This window comes from Phascolarctos cinereus, unplaced genomic scaffold (genome assembly GCF_003287225.1).
Source record: "Phascolarctos cinereus isolate Bilbo 61053 unplaced genomic scaffold, phaCin_HiC Scaffold_5;HRSCAF=322, whole genome shotgun sequence".
Classification (NCBI taxonomy): domain Eukaryota; kingdom Metazoa; phylum Chordata; class Mammalia; order Diprotodontia; family Phascolarctidae; genus Phascolarctos; species Phascolarctos cinereus.
This window is the reverse complement of record NW_027555958.1, coordinates 236,986,495-237,002,746: the sequence shown is the minus strand read 5'-3', so window position 1 is coordinate 237,002,746 and position 16,252 is coordinate 236,986,495. Positions and strand designations below refer to the sequence as shown.

Sequence of the window (16,252 nt, the reverse complement as noted above, 5' to 3'; positions counted from 1 at the left end):
CATTCTATTGCTACCCCCCCCTTCTCTTATCCCCTTCCCCTTCTATTTTCCTGTAGGGCAGGATAGATATCTATACCCCTTTGCCTGTATATCTTATTTAGCAGTTGAATGTAAAAACAATTTTTAACACTGGTTTTTAAAACCTTGAGTTCCAAATTCTCTTGCTTCCTCCTTCCCCATGCACCCTCATTGAGAAGGCAAGATATTCGATATAGGTTATACATGTGTAGTCATGCAAAACACTTCCATAGAAGTCATGTTGTGAAAGACTAACTATATTTCCCTCCATCCTATCCCACCCTCATTTATTCTATTCTCTCCTTTGCTCCTGTACCTCCTCAAAAGTGTTTGCTTCTGATTTCTCCCTCCCCTAATCTGCTCTGCCTTCTATCATTGCTCACCTCTCTTATCCCATTCCTCCCTATTTTCCTGTAGGGTAAGATAGATTTCCATACCCAATTGAGTGTATGTTACTCCCTCCTTAAGCCATATCCAATAAGAGTAAGGTTCACTCATTCCTTCTCACTTCCCCCTTCTTCCCCTCTACTGTAAAAGCTCTTTCTTGCCTCTTTTATGTGAGATAATTTGCCCCATTCTACCTCTCCCTTTCTTTTCTCTCAGTATAATACTCTCTCACACCTTAATTTTATTCTTTAGATATCATCCCTTTGTATTCAACTCACCCTGTGCCCTCTGGCTATGTATATTCCCTCCAACTACCTTAATACTGACAAATGCCTCATGAGTTACAAATATCATCTTTCCATGTAGGAATGTAAACAGTTCAACTTTAATAAATCCTTAAGATTTGTCTTTCTTGTTTACCTTTTCATGCTTCTCTTGAGTCTTGTATTTGAAAGTCAGATTTTCTATTCAGCTCTGGTCTTTTCATCAGGAATGCTTGAAAGCCCTTTGTTTCCTTGAATGTTTATTTTTCCCCTGAAGGATTATACTCAGTTTTGCTGGGCAGGTGATTCTTGGTTTTAATCCTAGCTCCTTTGACCTTTGGAATATCATATGCCAAATCCAGTCTCTTAATGTAGAAGCTGCTAAATCTTGTGTTATCCTGATTGTGTTTCGACAATACTTGAATTGTTTCTTTCTGGCTGCTTGCAATAGTTTCTCCCTGATCTGGAAACTCTGGAATTTAGCCATAATATTCCTAGGAGTTTTCCTTTTGGGATCTCTTTCAGGAGGTGATCAGTGGATTCTTTCAATTTCTATTTTACCCTCTGGTTCTAGACTATCAGGGCAGTTTTCCTTGATTTTTTTTGGGGGGGGCAAGGCAATAGGGATTAAGTGACTTGCCTAGAGTCACACAGCTAGTGAGTATCATGTGTCTTGAGGCCAGATTTGAACTCAGGTCCTCCTGACTCCAGGGCCGTTGCTCTATCCACTGCACCACCTAGCTGCCCCATATTTTTTGGACATGGTCACTGTAGAAATTAGTTTTTATTCACTATCCACATTTGTAATGGGTTTTGTTTTTGTTGGTGTTGCTGCTGCTGTTGTTGTTTTTTGAGTCAGTGGAGGTTAAGTGATTTGCCCATGGTCACACAGCTAGCTGGCAAATATCTAAGGTCAGATTTGAACTCAGGTCCTCCTGACTCCAGGGCTGGTGCTCTATCACTGCACCACCTAGCTGCCCTGATAATTTCTTGAAAGATGATGTCAAGGCTCTTTTTTTGATCATGGCTTTGAGCAATAATTTTTAAATTATCTCTCCTGGATCTATTTTCCAGGACAGTTATTTTTCTGTTGAGATACTTCACATTGTCTTCTATTTTTTTTCATTCTTTTGGTTTTATTTTATAATTTCTTGATTTTTCATTTCTTGATTTAATTTTTAAGAAATTATTTTCTTCAGTGAGCTTTTGGACCTCCTTTTCCATTTGGCCAATTCTGCTTTTTAAGGCATTCTTCTCTTCATTGGCTTTTTGGACCTCTTTTGCCATTTTTTCTAGTCTATTTTTTTTATTTATTAATTTATTTTGATTTATCAACTATCATCTCCATAAACTTTTGAGTTTTAAATTCCCCCCATCTCCCTAAGACGGTGTGCAATCTGATATAGGCTATACGTATACATTCTTATTAAATATATTTTCACATTGGTGATGTTGTAAATAAGAATTAGAACCAATAGGAGGAACCACAAGAAAGAGGAAACAAAACACAATAGAAGGAAAAAAAATAGCAAATAGAATGCTTCGATTTGCATTCCAACTCCATAGTTCTTTCTTTGGATGTGGATAGCGTTTTCCATCATGAGGCCTTTGGAGATGTCTTGGATCCTTGCATTGCTGAGAAGGGCTGAGTCTATCAGTATTAGTCATTACACAACATGGCTGTTACTGTGTACAACATTCTTTTGGTTCTATTCACCTCACTCAGCGTTAGACCATACAAGTCTTTCCAGGTTTTTCTGAAGTCAGTCTGCTCATCATTTCTTATAGCACAATAGTATAGTCTATTTTTTAAGGTGTTATTTTCTTCAGCATTTTTGAGGTCTCCTTTAGCAAGCTGTTGACTTGTTTTTCATAATTTTCTTGTATCACTCTGATTTCTCTTCCCAATTTTTCCATTACTTCTCTTACTTGATTTTCAAAATCCTTTTTAAGCTCTTCCATGTCCTGAGACCAAGTCATATTTTTCTTGGAGGCTTTGGATATAGGAGCTTTGACTTTTTTGTCTTCTGATTGTATGTTTTCATCTCCTTTGTCACCAAAGTAAGATTCTATAGTCTTGAGGTTTTTTCTGCTATTTGCTTATGTTCTCAGTCAATTACTTAACTTTTTAACTCTTTGTTAAGGCAAGGCTCTGCTTTCAGTGTGGAGGGTGTACTGTCCCAAGCTTCAGGGGTTTTGTGCAACTGTTTTCAGAGATACTTCTAGGGACCCATAAATTTTCAGTTCCTCCAAGGTGGTATGATCAAAGGAGAGGTATTTACTCCCTTCCTCGCCTGTGCTCTGGTCTATGAGTATCCACAGACACTCTTTTCTGTCTTAGAACTGTGAGGAGGATTCTCTCTGCACTACCACAAGCTCCACCACACTGGCGTTCCTCCTTGTCCCAGGACCACCACCCAGAACTGCTACCCATATCCAGGCACAGCTAAAGCAAGAGAATCCGGCCTCAGAGCCAGCAAAGAGTTCCCTAGAGTTCCCCTCTGATCAGCCACTTGATCCCCCCACTATCTTGGGCCAAGAGTTCTGAAAGCAACCAGTGCCATTGTGGCTGCTGCCCCAGGGCTGCAGTATGGCCAGGGTTGGACTGCACTCCTCTCTCATACAGGTCCAACAGACCTCTCCCACTGACCTTCTAAGTTGTCTTTGGCGTTTGTTGGTTAAGAAGTCTGGAAACTGTTACAGTTCCCCTTGATTCAGTCCCCTGAGGCCTGATCTGGGTTTGCTGAGCCCATGTCTTTGCTGGCACAGCCCATACTGAACTGTGCTTCTCTTCCATTCCTGTACAACAGACCTTTCCTGTCGATCATCCAAGTTGTCTTGGGCTGGAAATTTGTTTCCCTCTGTATTTTTGTGGGTTCTGCTGCTCTAGAATTTGTTTAGAGTCATTTTTTACAGGTATTTGGAGCGGTTTAGGGGAGAGCTAGGCAAGTGACTGCCTTTACTCCTCCATCTTGGCCCTTCTCCGGAACAATAGTATTTCATTACAGTTATACACCACAGTTTGTTCAGCCTTTTCCCAATTATGGGCATCTTCTCAGTTTCCAATTCTTTGCCACCACAAAAAAGCTGCTATAAATATTTTTGTGCATATAGGTCCTTACCCCTTTCCTATGATTTCTTTGGGGTACAGACCTAGTAGTGGTGTTGCTGGGTTAAAGAGCATGCACAATGTTATAGTTCTTTGGAGCCATTCACAACTCTACCAATGGCGCATTAGTGTCTGTATTTCCGCATCTGCTCCAGCATTTATAACTGTCCATTTCTGTCATGTTAGCCAATCTCATGGGTGTAAGGTGATTCCTCAGAGTTGTTTTAATTTCATTTCTCTAATCAAAAATGATTTTGAACATTTTTTTATGTGACAATTGATAGCTTCAATTTCTTCTGAAAACTGCCTGTTCATATCATGTGACCATTTATAAATTGGGGAATGGCTCTTATTTTTATAAATTTGGCCCAGTTCTCTTTATTTTATTTCATAAATTAGGCCTTTATCAGAGAAACTTGCTGTAAATTTTTTCCCCAAGTTTCCTGCTTTCCTTCTGATTTTGGCTTTATTGGTTTTGTTTATACAAAATATTTTAAATTTCATGTAATTAAAATCTGTTTTTTCCCATGACCCTTTTTACCTCTTGTTTGGTCAGAAATTCTTCCCTTATCCATTGAACTAACAGGTGAAATTTCTCATTCTCCCTTACTTTGCTTATATCCTCTTTTAAATCTAAAGCATCTACTCATTCTGACCTGGTATACAGTATGAGATGTTAGTCTATACTTAGTTTCTGCCAAATTGCTTTTTCAGTTTTCCCAGCAATTTTTTTTCTTTTTTTTAAAATTAATTAATTTATTTTTAGTTTTCGACATTCACTTCCAAAAGATTTTGAGTTCCAAATTGTCTCCCCATTTCATCCCTCCCCCAATCCCAAAATGGCATGCATTTTGAATACCTCTAATCTGCCCTCCCTTCTGTCTCTCCTCCCCCTTCTCTTAGCCCTTTCCCCTTCAATTTTCCTGTAGGGCAGGAAAGATTTCCATACCCCATTTCCTGTATATCTTATTTCCCAGTTGCATGTAAAAACAACTTTTTTTTAACTTTTGTTTTTAAAATTTTGGGTTCCAAATTTTCTCCCTTCTTCCCTCCCCACCCACCCTCATTGAGAAGGCAAGCAACTCACTACAGGCCATGCATATGCAGTTATGTAAAACACTTCCATAGTAGACATGCTGTGAAAAACTAACTCTATTTCCCTTCATACTGTCCTGCCCCTCATTTATTCTATTCTCTCTTTTGACCCTATCCCTCCTCAGAAGTGTTTGCTTCTGATTACCCCCTCCATTTGAGGAAAATTGCTACCCAGCAAAACTGAGCATAATCCTTCAGGGGAAAAAATGGATACTCAATGAAATAGAGGACTTCCAAGCATTCTTGATGAAAAGACCACAGCTGAACAGAAAATTTGACTTTCAGATACAAGACTCAAGAGAAACATGAAGAGGTAAACAGGAAAGACAAATCATAAGAGACTTATTAAGTTTGAACTATTTACATTCAGCATGGAAAGATGATATTTGTAACTCATGAGGCATTTCTCAGTATTAGAGTAGTTGGAGGGAAAAAATTATATGTATCTATAGACAGATAGATAAACAGAGGGCACAGGGTGAGTTGAAGATGAAAGGGTGATAATTGGAGAATATGCACCTCTTTTATGTGACATAATTTTCTACTTCCCCCTTCTCCCAGTGCGTCTCTCTTTCTCATCCATCCATTTTTTGGAGATCATCCCAGCATAATCAACTCACTGTTGTGCTGTCTATGTTAAGTCCTTCTATGTACACTAATAATAATAAAGTCCTTAGGCGTTACATGTATCATCTTCCCATATAGGAATGTAAACAGTTTAACTTTATTGAGTGTCTTATAAAGTTTCTCTTTTATGTTTACATTTATATGCTTCTTTTGAGTCTTGTGTTTGAATGTCAACTTTTCTATTCAGCACTGGTCTTTTCATTAGGAATGCTTGAAAACCCCTCTATTTCATTAAATATCCATCTTTCACCTGAAAGATTATGCTCAGTTTTGCTGGATAGGTTATTCTTGGTTATAATTCTTTCTCTTTGGAATATCATATTCCAAGATTTTTGATCCTTTAACGTGAAAGCTGACAAATTTTGTGTAATACTGGCTGTGGCTCCCTGTTTGAATGTTTTGAGGGTGTTTTTTTTCCCTGACTGCTTGAAGTATTTTCTCTTTGACATGAGAGTTTTCATTTTGGGATCTTTTTCAGTAGATAAGTGGTAAATTCTTTCAACTTTATTTTGCCTTCTGGTTCTAAAATATTGAGGCAGTTTCCCTTTACAATTTCTTGAAATAGGATATCTAGGCTTTTTCTTTGATCATGGCTTTCAGAAATTCTTAAATTATCTCTCCTCAATATGTTTTCCAGGTTAGTTGTTTTCTGATGAGATATTTCACATTTTCTTTTACTTTTTCATTTTTTGACTTTGTTTTATAGTTTCCTGAAGTCTCATGGAATCATTAGCTTCCATTTGCCCAAATGTAATTTTTAAGGAATTATTTTAGTGAGCTTTTATACCTCTTTTTCTGTTTGGCAATTTTGTGCCTCCTTTTCCATTTGGCCAATTTTGGTTTTCCTTCAGTATTTCTTGCACCTCTTTTACCAAGTTGTTAATTGTCTTTTCATAATTTTCTTGCATCACTCCCATTCCTTTACCCAGTTTTCCCTCTGTTGCTCTTAATTGATTTTGAAAATCACTTTTATCTTTCCCAGGAATTCTTGTTGGGCTTATGTCACATTTTTCCTTGAGGCTTTCCTTGTAGCTGTTATGACATCATTGTCTTCTGAGTTTGTGCCTTGATCTTCCCTGTCTTTATGAGCTATTTATGGTTAGGTTTTTGCTTGTTTGTTTGCTCATTTTTCCAGCCTATTTCTTGACCTTAACTTTGTGTTAAAGTTGGACTCTATTCTTGGATGCTAGGTGGTATAGTGGATAGAATACCAGACTTGAAGTCAGGAAGGCCCAAGTTCCAATCTGGCCTCAGACACTTGCTAGCTGTGTGACCCTGGGCAATTCACTTAATCTTAAATACTCCATTATCTTTGTCAAAAAACAAAACAAAACAAAAAAAAACACCCAAATAGGGTCATGAAGAATAGGGTACTACTGAAACGACTAAATAACAACAACGACTCAGGATGGAGATGGAAAGAGCAGTGTCCTAAGCTTCAGGCTTTTTCATACTGTTGTTTTTAGAGTTAGTTCTTGGGATTTGGAAGTTCTTAGTGCTTCCAAGGTGGTTTGATCCGAGGAAAAGTGTCATCACTACTCCTTTGTGACCTCAATTGATACTGTTCCTCAGTGCCCCTGCTCCCAGGAAGCACTACTCTCAGCAGTGGAACTGTGATTCAAAAGGGGGTGTAGGCAATGGAGTTGCCAAACAGTGTTTGGTCCTGCACCCAGTGCTAGCATGAAGATCTTCTGTAGTCTCTTTCTGGTCATTTGTTAGATCTCCTTATTTATCTCTGGTTGGAGAGCTCCCAAAGTAACTGCTGTTGCTGCTGGTGTTGCCACCTCGGAGAGCTCCCAAAGTAACTGCTGTTGCTGCTGGTGTTGCCACCTCCAAGGCCCCCTGCTGGTGTTGCCACCAAATAGACTCTTGTCCCAACATCCCAAACTTCTCTGTCCTCCTAATTTGTCTTGGTGCTGTAAAAATTGATGACCTTGATCTTTTGTTGGCTCTGGTGCTCATTGGAGGCATTATTTTAAAGTTGTTTGGAGGGAAATGTTGGGAGAGATTGGATGCTTTCTCTCCTCAATCATCTTGGCATCACTTCTAAAAGTCAAGGATTCACCTTTTGAAAGTTAAAGAAGTGAAGAAAAATAGTAAATTATGTTTATTATAAAATTTATTCTATTTCCTATTCTAAAAACCTGCAGATTATAGGAAAAATGAAAATAAATTAAAAGTTATCAATTAACCTGTTACTGGTGCAGTACATTTGCCCCCACCTTACCAGTCTCTACTCTGAATAGAATGTGAAACCTCCTTATTTGCCTTATGCATATCACTAAAGTGGAGTCATATTAGGGTGGTTCCCACTTTCCCTCTTCACTCCCCCAAAAAGTTTGAATCTGGATGAGTGGAGGTAGAAGAAACAGCCAATTACGTGTTCCAGTATTTCCCCTGTCATATCAGTAGTGAGACCGCTCCTTGTCTGGCAGCCTTAAATATGACTTTCATACTTATCCATTTCATCTTATACAATTTTTTGAAGGATGTAGGAAAAGAGAAAGCAAACGGAAAGTTGGGCAATGTAGAGATATATCCAGAAAAGAAAGTGAGACCCAGATTTATCTGTGAGATAAGTTGCAGAAATGGTACAGTTGGATCTTCTTTTGGAAACAGACTTGAACCCTATTTTGGTAGTATCTCAATAATTTTGCAAAATAATTGGTGATATTTTTGCTTATTGTTCTGCATAATATTTCATTATTTTTCAGCCACATTTACCTGCAGTATCTGATAACATAAATGAAGTGGAATTTCATGCAAAGGATTATGATCAGATGTTAGCAGTAATATCAAGAGAAGGAGAAAAAATTCAAGTAATTTGGTTTCCTTAAAATGTTACTATTATTGATGAAATTATTGATTTTATTGTTGTCAATGTTTTAAAGATCAAATAAACATAGAAAAAGTTGTAGAGAGTCATTGAGCAATATAAAGGTAGAGTATAATCTTAGCTTTCCCACTAGCTAGCTATGTGACCTTGGGCACATAGTGCCTCTGTGCTTCAGTGCCTTCAACTATAAAATGAGGAGGTTGTACTAGAAGATCATTAAGGTTGCTTCGAATCTCTAAAATTGCACATCTATTGCTGTTTTAACTATTTTGATATGAAGAATTAAATTCAGTTTCCTAACATGATTGTCACAATGCTTGTGAACTGTTTGAATTAATTTGCTGAATTTGTAATACACAAATTACCAATATGACATAACTTGTTTGTAATAAGCATTCATTAATTTTTTTTCAGTTGGATACCCCAGTCATGGCCAAAGGTCCAGTGGAGATTTGGCTTCTAGAGTTGTTAAGAGTGCAAATGTCTTCACTGCACAATGTCATTCGATCAGCATACTATCAAATTAGTGACACTGGTTTCCTACTCTTACCTTTCCTATTCCATTTTCCAGCACAGGTGAGAACACAACATTTTAAAATAATTGTACATATAAATTTATGTGAAAAGATATGATACATTTGTAGTATGTGTGACCTTGCAGCTATGCTTATAGGCATCATATCTGTCATGGAATGAAGAAGTCTTATATGAATTCAGAGATTTAGGACATTGAATATCAAGTTTGAAAACTAGCCAGCAGTCCAGGATGTAATGTAAGACTCGTGAAAGAAAGTAACAGTAAATAAGGCTTGGAAGTTGCATTGCAGCCAAATTGTCGAAGACAGTACTGCCAGGCTGAGGAGTTTGGATGACTGAGGTTAAAAACTTGGGTGACTTGAGGGATGGCCATATCATCAATAGAAATGGGGAAGTTTGGAGAAAAGGCAGATTTGTAAAAAGAGATGACCAAAAGGCAGTCAATGGTGTGATATAAATATGATGTAAATTTTGGAGCCATCTGTGTAAAGAAAATACTTGAACTCATGATGTTGGGTTCATCCTATGACATCTCTATTAAGGAGATCATCAAGTGAGAGAGTTTAGAAAGGAAACAGAAACAGACTTAGATCAGAGACCTGGTGCCCTCACACTCAAAGAGGCCCATGAAAGAGGGGCCTGACAATCGTCATGCTAAGAAGATGATGCCCTAGCACTGGACACTAAGAAGAACAGTGAAACAGGCATTGGGACAGCCAGGAGAAAGTATCTGAGAGTGTGTATGCTGCAGAGAAGCCAAGGACAATGTGGGTGGAGAAAATCATTGGGTTTAGCCACTGAGACACCTCTCCCCTCACACAGCCACCACTCTGGTACAGGCCTGCAGCGCTTCCCACTTGCACTGAGTAAACAATTTTGTTCATAAGAGAGTCAGTAGGATGCAAAGTGGAGTGAGCAGAACCAGGAGAACTAACAAAAATGTTGATAGTCAACTTTGAAAGACTTAGGATCTCTGATCAACATAATGAGCAACCATGATTCATGAGAAAACATTCTGCCCACCTCCAGAAAAAGACCTAATGGACTCAGAGTGTAGATTAAAGTGTATTTTCTTTTCTTTCTTTCTCTTTGTTTTTTGGATAAAGCTAATACAAGAATTTGTTTCACATGACAATACATATTTTAATGAGTTTTGTTTTTCTTGCCTCCTCAGTGGTTCAGAGAAGGAGAGAATTTGGAACTAAAAATAAAATTGAATTTTAAAAAACATTTTAATTAAAAAAAAACAAATAAGTAAGAGGGAGATAGTAAGGATTATGATGTATGTGAACTTTCAGGAAAACTTCCAGCTCAGGAATGAGCATACTAATCCATCCCCCCAAAAATGACTTCTATAAATTGTGACTATAGTTCTCAAGAACTCTGAAGATCCAAGAATACATACTAAATGTTTCTGAAAAGAGGAGAGAAATGGATTATTGATAGATACTCATACTAGGCCACCAATGCAGTTGCCAGAGAAGAGTGGCAAAACCCACTGAAGCCAATTCTGTCCTCAAAGAGAAGAGAAAAAATAAGACCTAGGAGCAAAGCCCTCAGACTATCTTTAAGCTCCACTTACTACTTCCAGTCTAATTATGTCATATATTATAATCTTCCACACTTACATTTCTGACTTCTTGAAGAAGTCATCATCTGTTCTACACTTTAAGTTCTTGCTAGATCTACCAAGGTAGATGTTTCTCTCTTGTGAAGGAGTATCAGTTTTGAATCCAGGTTCTGCCCTGTGAACGATAGAAAGTGGCTTCATCAGTCTAGTTACATGTCTTTTGGGGTCCACTTTCCTAAAACTTGTTCTAACCAAAGCCAAGAGGTGGAGAGATGGAGGGATACACTTTTCTTCCATCGTGCCCTATTCCAAACAGCTAGAAGTTAATTCACTGAGGACTCCTGGAAGTTTTGACAAGGGGGAGTATAATTGTGAAGAGATCTGAGTGCAGGCATACATGGGTGTTAAATTTTTTTGTTGTTCTTCCCTTGAAAGACTTCCAGTTTACTATGTGCGGCTTCAGGAAATTAGGAACTGCTGCTCTTGATGTACTAACTTCCTTGTGGCTGTGTGTGGCCTGGCTTTCTGTTACTGTGATAGGCTAAAATGTGAGTTTACCCTGTCATTGCATTTTGGTCCCCCTAGTTGCCTGCCAGGGGACTGGGAACTGGAAGTGATGGCTTCTGTAGGTCTAAAACTTTGAGATTGAGACTGTGGTGTGACTGTAGCTGATGATTATTGTTGCTATCTTGGCCAAAGACTGTACCTACTCAGGATCAGGATGAGAGGAAAAAGCACTGGAGAAGCCAATGCTCTCAAAATTTATGGTGCCTAGAGACCCACAGGGCAGAGCTCTGTGCAATGGAGGCAAATCCACAGTGGCCTGGGCTGACAACTGTTGAACATACCTTCTGCTAATAAGAGAGAGGGGAGAATGGCTCTCTTTCCACTCTACTTCCCTTGCTCCCTTCTGATGTAGTTCCTGATCCTGAAATGAGTTCCAGACAAACACTTCCTTCTTTTAAACTTTCATGATTTGTGAGTATGAGAGAAGGTTTGGGGAAATGTTCAAGCTTGATATAGGTATTTTCAACCTTTCTTTTTGCTATGTTTAGTAGTCAAAATGGGCTTATTAAGTGCCTGTGTCCAGTGAATGTGCAGATCATTGAGAGGGGAAATTCCAGATGTAAGATGCCATAAATTTACTCTTTTAAATATTTTTGAGCAGTATTTCATATCACCTAGTTTAAAGGCTGCATGTGGTTAACATCACTCTTTGAAGTTGTACATCTCAATGTGAGGTCAGGGGTGGATGGATGAGTAGTTTAATTAAGCATTTGCAGTCTGATGAGCCCCTTGTGGTCACTGTATGGACCTGCAGCCTTTTGGGAGACTATACATGCATTGGAGTAGAATAAGAGGGAGTCGAGCCAAGATGGCATAGAAATGGCAGAGACTTATCTGAGCTCTCCCAAATTCCTGTCCAAAGCAACTTAAAAATAATGCCTCAAAACAAACTCAGGAGCAGCAGAACCCACAAAAGGATGGGGTAAAACAGTTTTCCAGCCCAAGACAACCTAGAAGGTCATCAGGAAAGGTCTTCACACCAGGGTGAAAATGGAGCATAGTCCAACACAGGCAATGCAACAGTGGCTTCCAGAGCTCTCAGCCCAAAGCTAGTAAAGGGATCAGACAACTGCTCAGAAGGAGATTACAGGGTTCCCTTTGTTAGCTAGAACTGGGTGCAGGACTGTATTGCCTATATGCAGATGTGGGTGGCAGTCCCAGGGTGAGAAGGAGCATTAGCACAACAGAGCTTGTGGCCTAAGGGGAGTGGGAACCCTAGTTCCAGGGTGGGAAAGAGTGCTTGTGGTCATTTAAAGGCCAGAAGAGTAGTAAACACACCTCTTAGATCATACGAACTTGGAAGAACTGAAAATTTACAGACTCCCAGAACTAGTTCTTAAAAGAGCTATACAAAAATCCTAAAGCTTCAGACAGAGCCTCCTCCACCCCAGGAGCAGAGCCCAACTTAAAATAAGGTTGAAAGTCAAGAAATAGACTGAAAATGAGCAAACAACAACAACAACAAAAGAACTTGACCATAGCAAGTTAACCGTGGTGACAAAGGAAGAGCAAAGTACAAACTCAGAAGAAGAAACAACAAAGTCAAAACTGCTGCATCCAAACCCTCAAATAAAAAATGAGAATTGGTTTCAGGCCCAAAAAGAATTCCTGGAGGACCTCAAAAAAGCTTTTTAAAAATATAGAGAAAAAATTGGGAAAAGAAATGAGAGAGATGCAGGAAAATCATGAAAAAAATCAACAGCTTGTTTAAGGAAGCACAAAAAAATTCTGAAGAAAATAACACCTTAAAAAACAGAATATACCAAATGCTAAAAGAGATACAAAAATTCACTGAAGAGAAGAATTCCTTGAAAAGAGAATTGGCAAAATTTTAGAAAAAGATATGCAAAAATTCACTGAATAAAAGAAATCTGTTAAAAGAATTGACTAAATGGAAAATGAGGTATAAAAGCTCATTGAAGAAAATAATTACTTAAAAATTAGAATTGGACAAGTGGAAGCTAATGATTTTATGAGACATCAAGAAACAAAATCAAAAGAGAAAAAAAGAAGACAATGTGAAATATCACATTGGAAAAATAGCAGACCTGGAAAATAGATCCAGGAGAGATAATTTGAAAATTATTGGACTACCTGAAAGCCATGATCAAAAAAGCCTAGATAACATCTTTCAAGAAATTATCAAGGAGGGGGCAGTTAGATGGCGCAGTGGATAGAGCTCTGGCCTTGGAGTCAGGAAGACCTGAATTCAAATCTGGCCTCAGACATTTGACACTTACTAGCTGTGTGACCCTGGGCAAGTCACTTCACCCCATTGCCTTGCCAAAAAAATTATCCAAAAAAAAACAGAAACAAAAAAACTCCCTTGATACTCTAGAAGGGTAAAATAGAAGTTGAAAGAATCCACTGATCACCTCCTGAAGCCAAAAGTGAAAACTCCCAAGAATATTACACCCAAATTCCAGATCTCCCAGGTCAAGGAAAAAATAGAAACACTTCAAATATGTGGAGCCACAGTCAAGATAACAAAAAATTTAGCAGCTTCTATATTAAAGGTTCAGAGGGCTTGAAATATGATATTTTGGAGGACAAAGGGGATTGGATTACAACCAAGAATCATCTACCCAACAAAACTGAGTATAATCCTTCAGGGGGAAAATTGATATTTAATGAAATAGAGGACTTTCAAGCATTCCTGATGAAAAGCCCAGAGCTGAATAGAAAATTTGACTTTCAAAAACAAGACTAAAGAGAAGCATAAAAACGTAATCAGGAAAGATCACAAGAAATCCAATGAAGTTAAACTATTTGCATTCCTACATGGGAAGATGATACTTGTAATTCCTAAGAACTTTATTATTATCAGGACAGTTAGAAGGAGTATACATAGACAGAGGGCATGGGAGTGAGTTGGATGTGAATATGAATATCTAAAAAAATTAAAATGAAGGGGTGAGAAAGAGGAATTCATTGGGAGAAGGGGAAAGGGAGAAGTAGGATGGGGTAAATTATCTCAAATTAAAGAGGTGTAAAAGAGCTTTTACTGTGAAGAGGAAGATGGGGAAGTGGGGAGGGGAATCCTTGAACCTTACTCTCATAGGAATTGCTTCAAAGAGGGAATAACATAAACACTCATTTGTATATATATAGAAATCTGTCTTACCTTACGGGAAAAATAGGAGGGGAAGTGGATAAGAGAAAGAGGAGTGGGTGCTGATATAAGGGATGGCAGATTGCCATCAGAATCAAAACACTTTTAAGACTGGAGAGGGCAAAAGGAGAGAGAATAGGATAAATGGGGGGAAATAGGATGGAGCAAAATACACAATAATCCTAATTGTGAAAAAAATTACAGGAAATTTCTCTGATAAAGACCTATTTTCTCAAATATGTAGGCACCTGAGTCAAATTTATAAAAAATAAGAGCCATTCTCCAACTGATAAATGGTCAGAGGATATAAACAGGCAATTTTTAGAAGAAGTAATCAAAACTACCTATAGTTATATGAAAAAAATGCTCTAAATCACTATTGAGTAAAGAAATGCAAATTAAAACAATTCTGAGGTATTACCTCATTCCTATCAGATTGGCTAATATGACAGAAAAGGAAAATTATAAATGTTGGAGGTTTTGTAGGAAAACTGAGACACTAATGCATTGTTGGTGGAGTTGTGATGTGAACTGATTTGACCATTCTGGAGAGCAATTTGGACTTATGCCCATGCATAACTATAAAACCCAGAAATAGCACTACTAGGTCTGTATCCCAAAGAGGCAAAAAAAAAAAAAGGAAAAGGACATGTATGTACAAAAATATTTATAGCAGTTCTTTTGTGGTGGCAAAGAATTGGAAATCGAGGGGATGCTCATCAATTGGGGAATGGCCGAACAAATTGTGGTATAGGATTGTGATGGGATACTATTATGCTATAAAAAATGATGAGCAGGATGCTCTCAAAAAACCTGAAAATACTTACACGAACTGAAGTAAAGTGAAATGAGCAGAGAACCAGGAAAACATTGTACACAGTAAAGCAGTATTGTATGATGATCAACTATGAATGACTTGGCTATTCTCAGCAATACAATGATCCAGTGACTTGTGATGAAAAATACTATCCATCTCCAGAGAGAACTGAATGGGGATCCAAGCATACTTTTTTTAACTTTCTTTATTTTTCTTGTGTGGTTTTTTTGGGTTTGTTTTCTTTCTCAACATGACAAATGTGGGAATATGTTTTGCATGACTGTACATATATAACATATCAAATCAAATTGCTTGCCTTCTCAATGAGGGGGAGGAAAAGGAGGGTGGGTTAGAATTTGGAACTTAAATTTTTTTTTTAATGAATGTTAAAAATTGTTTTACATGTTATTGGGAAAAATAAAATATTAAAGAAATACATGAAAAATTTAAAAGGAATGTTTAAAAATACTTTAAGTGGACTGCCTTAAAAAAAAAGATTGTTAACTGAGGTAGTGGCTTAAAAAAGTCACTGCCTGGTGGATAATTCAGATATTGTGCCCCTTCACAGGAGAAGTCATATAATGAATGATATACTGCCATTTTATGGTCTTATTGAAGCCACACATAAACTAAGTGACCTATGTCACATGGCATACACAAAAAGTGTCATGTTATCCACACACAATGTCACATGTTGTAAGACATAGCTAAAATCTAGCCCCGCTTGTAGTTACAATGGGGTTCTAGTATTCTCCCAATTTTAAAAATTAAAAATTTTATGACTATGAGCAATTTTTCCTTTCTAAATAAGTCTAAATGAAAGAGTGCTCATTGATAATCATCTAATATACATATCTATAAATTATAAATTAACAACATTAAGCCAGCATATATTATTTGTTTCTTTCTCCTTAGGGATTGGCTGTGTGTGTGTGTGTGTGTGTGTGTGTGTGTGTGTGTGTGTATGGTTGGCTGTGTGTGAGTTAGGCCAGGTATTGGCTAGCCCCAATATAAGTTCACAGTCTGGATAGATTGAATCAACTAAATAATTTTAAAATCCTCCAATAGAGATTATACAAACACTCAGCAAAGATATACAAATACAGCTTTCTATGACCTGTCTATGGGATTCTTCCAAATCAATAACAACTCTAGCTTGAACAGGAATAAATAGTTGTTAAAATACAAAGAGCTATTGTTTGTTCTTGATGATTGTATAAGGCTCCCTGATGAGATGTTTAGGGCCCAGAGATGGGGAACCTGTGGCCTCCAGGCCACAGATGGCTTTCTAGGTCCTTGGGTGCAGCCTTTTGA

The 16,252-nt window shown here is 37.8% G+C and overlaps 1 protein-coding gene across 1 annotated transcript in view; it reads left to right on the top strand.

Moving 5' to 3' along the window:
* DNAH8 (dynein axonemal heavy chain 8) overlaps positions 1–16,252 on the top strand; it is a 419,266-nt gene that overhangs the window by 184,652 nt on the left and 218,362 nt on the right. Inside the window, 2 exon segments of the mRNA XM_078155390.1 lie at positions 8,214–8,318; positions 8,750–8,911. Of these exon segments, the coding sequence (XP_078011516.1) occupies positions 8,214–8,318; positions 8,750–8,911 (267 nt within the window).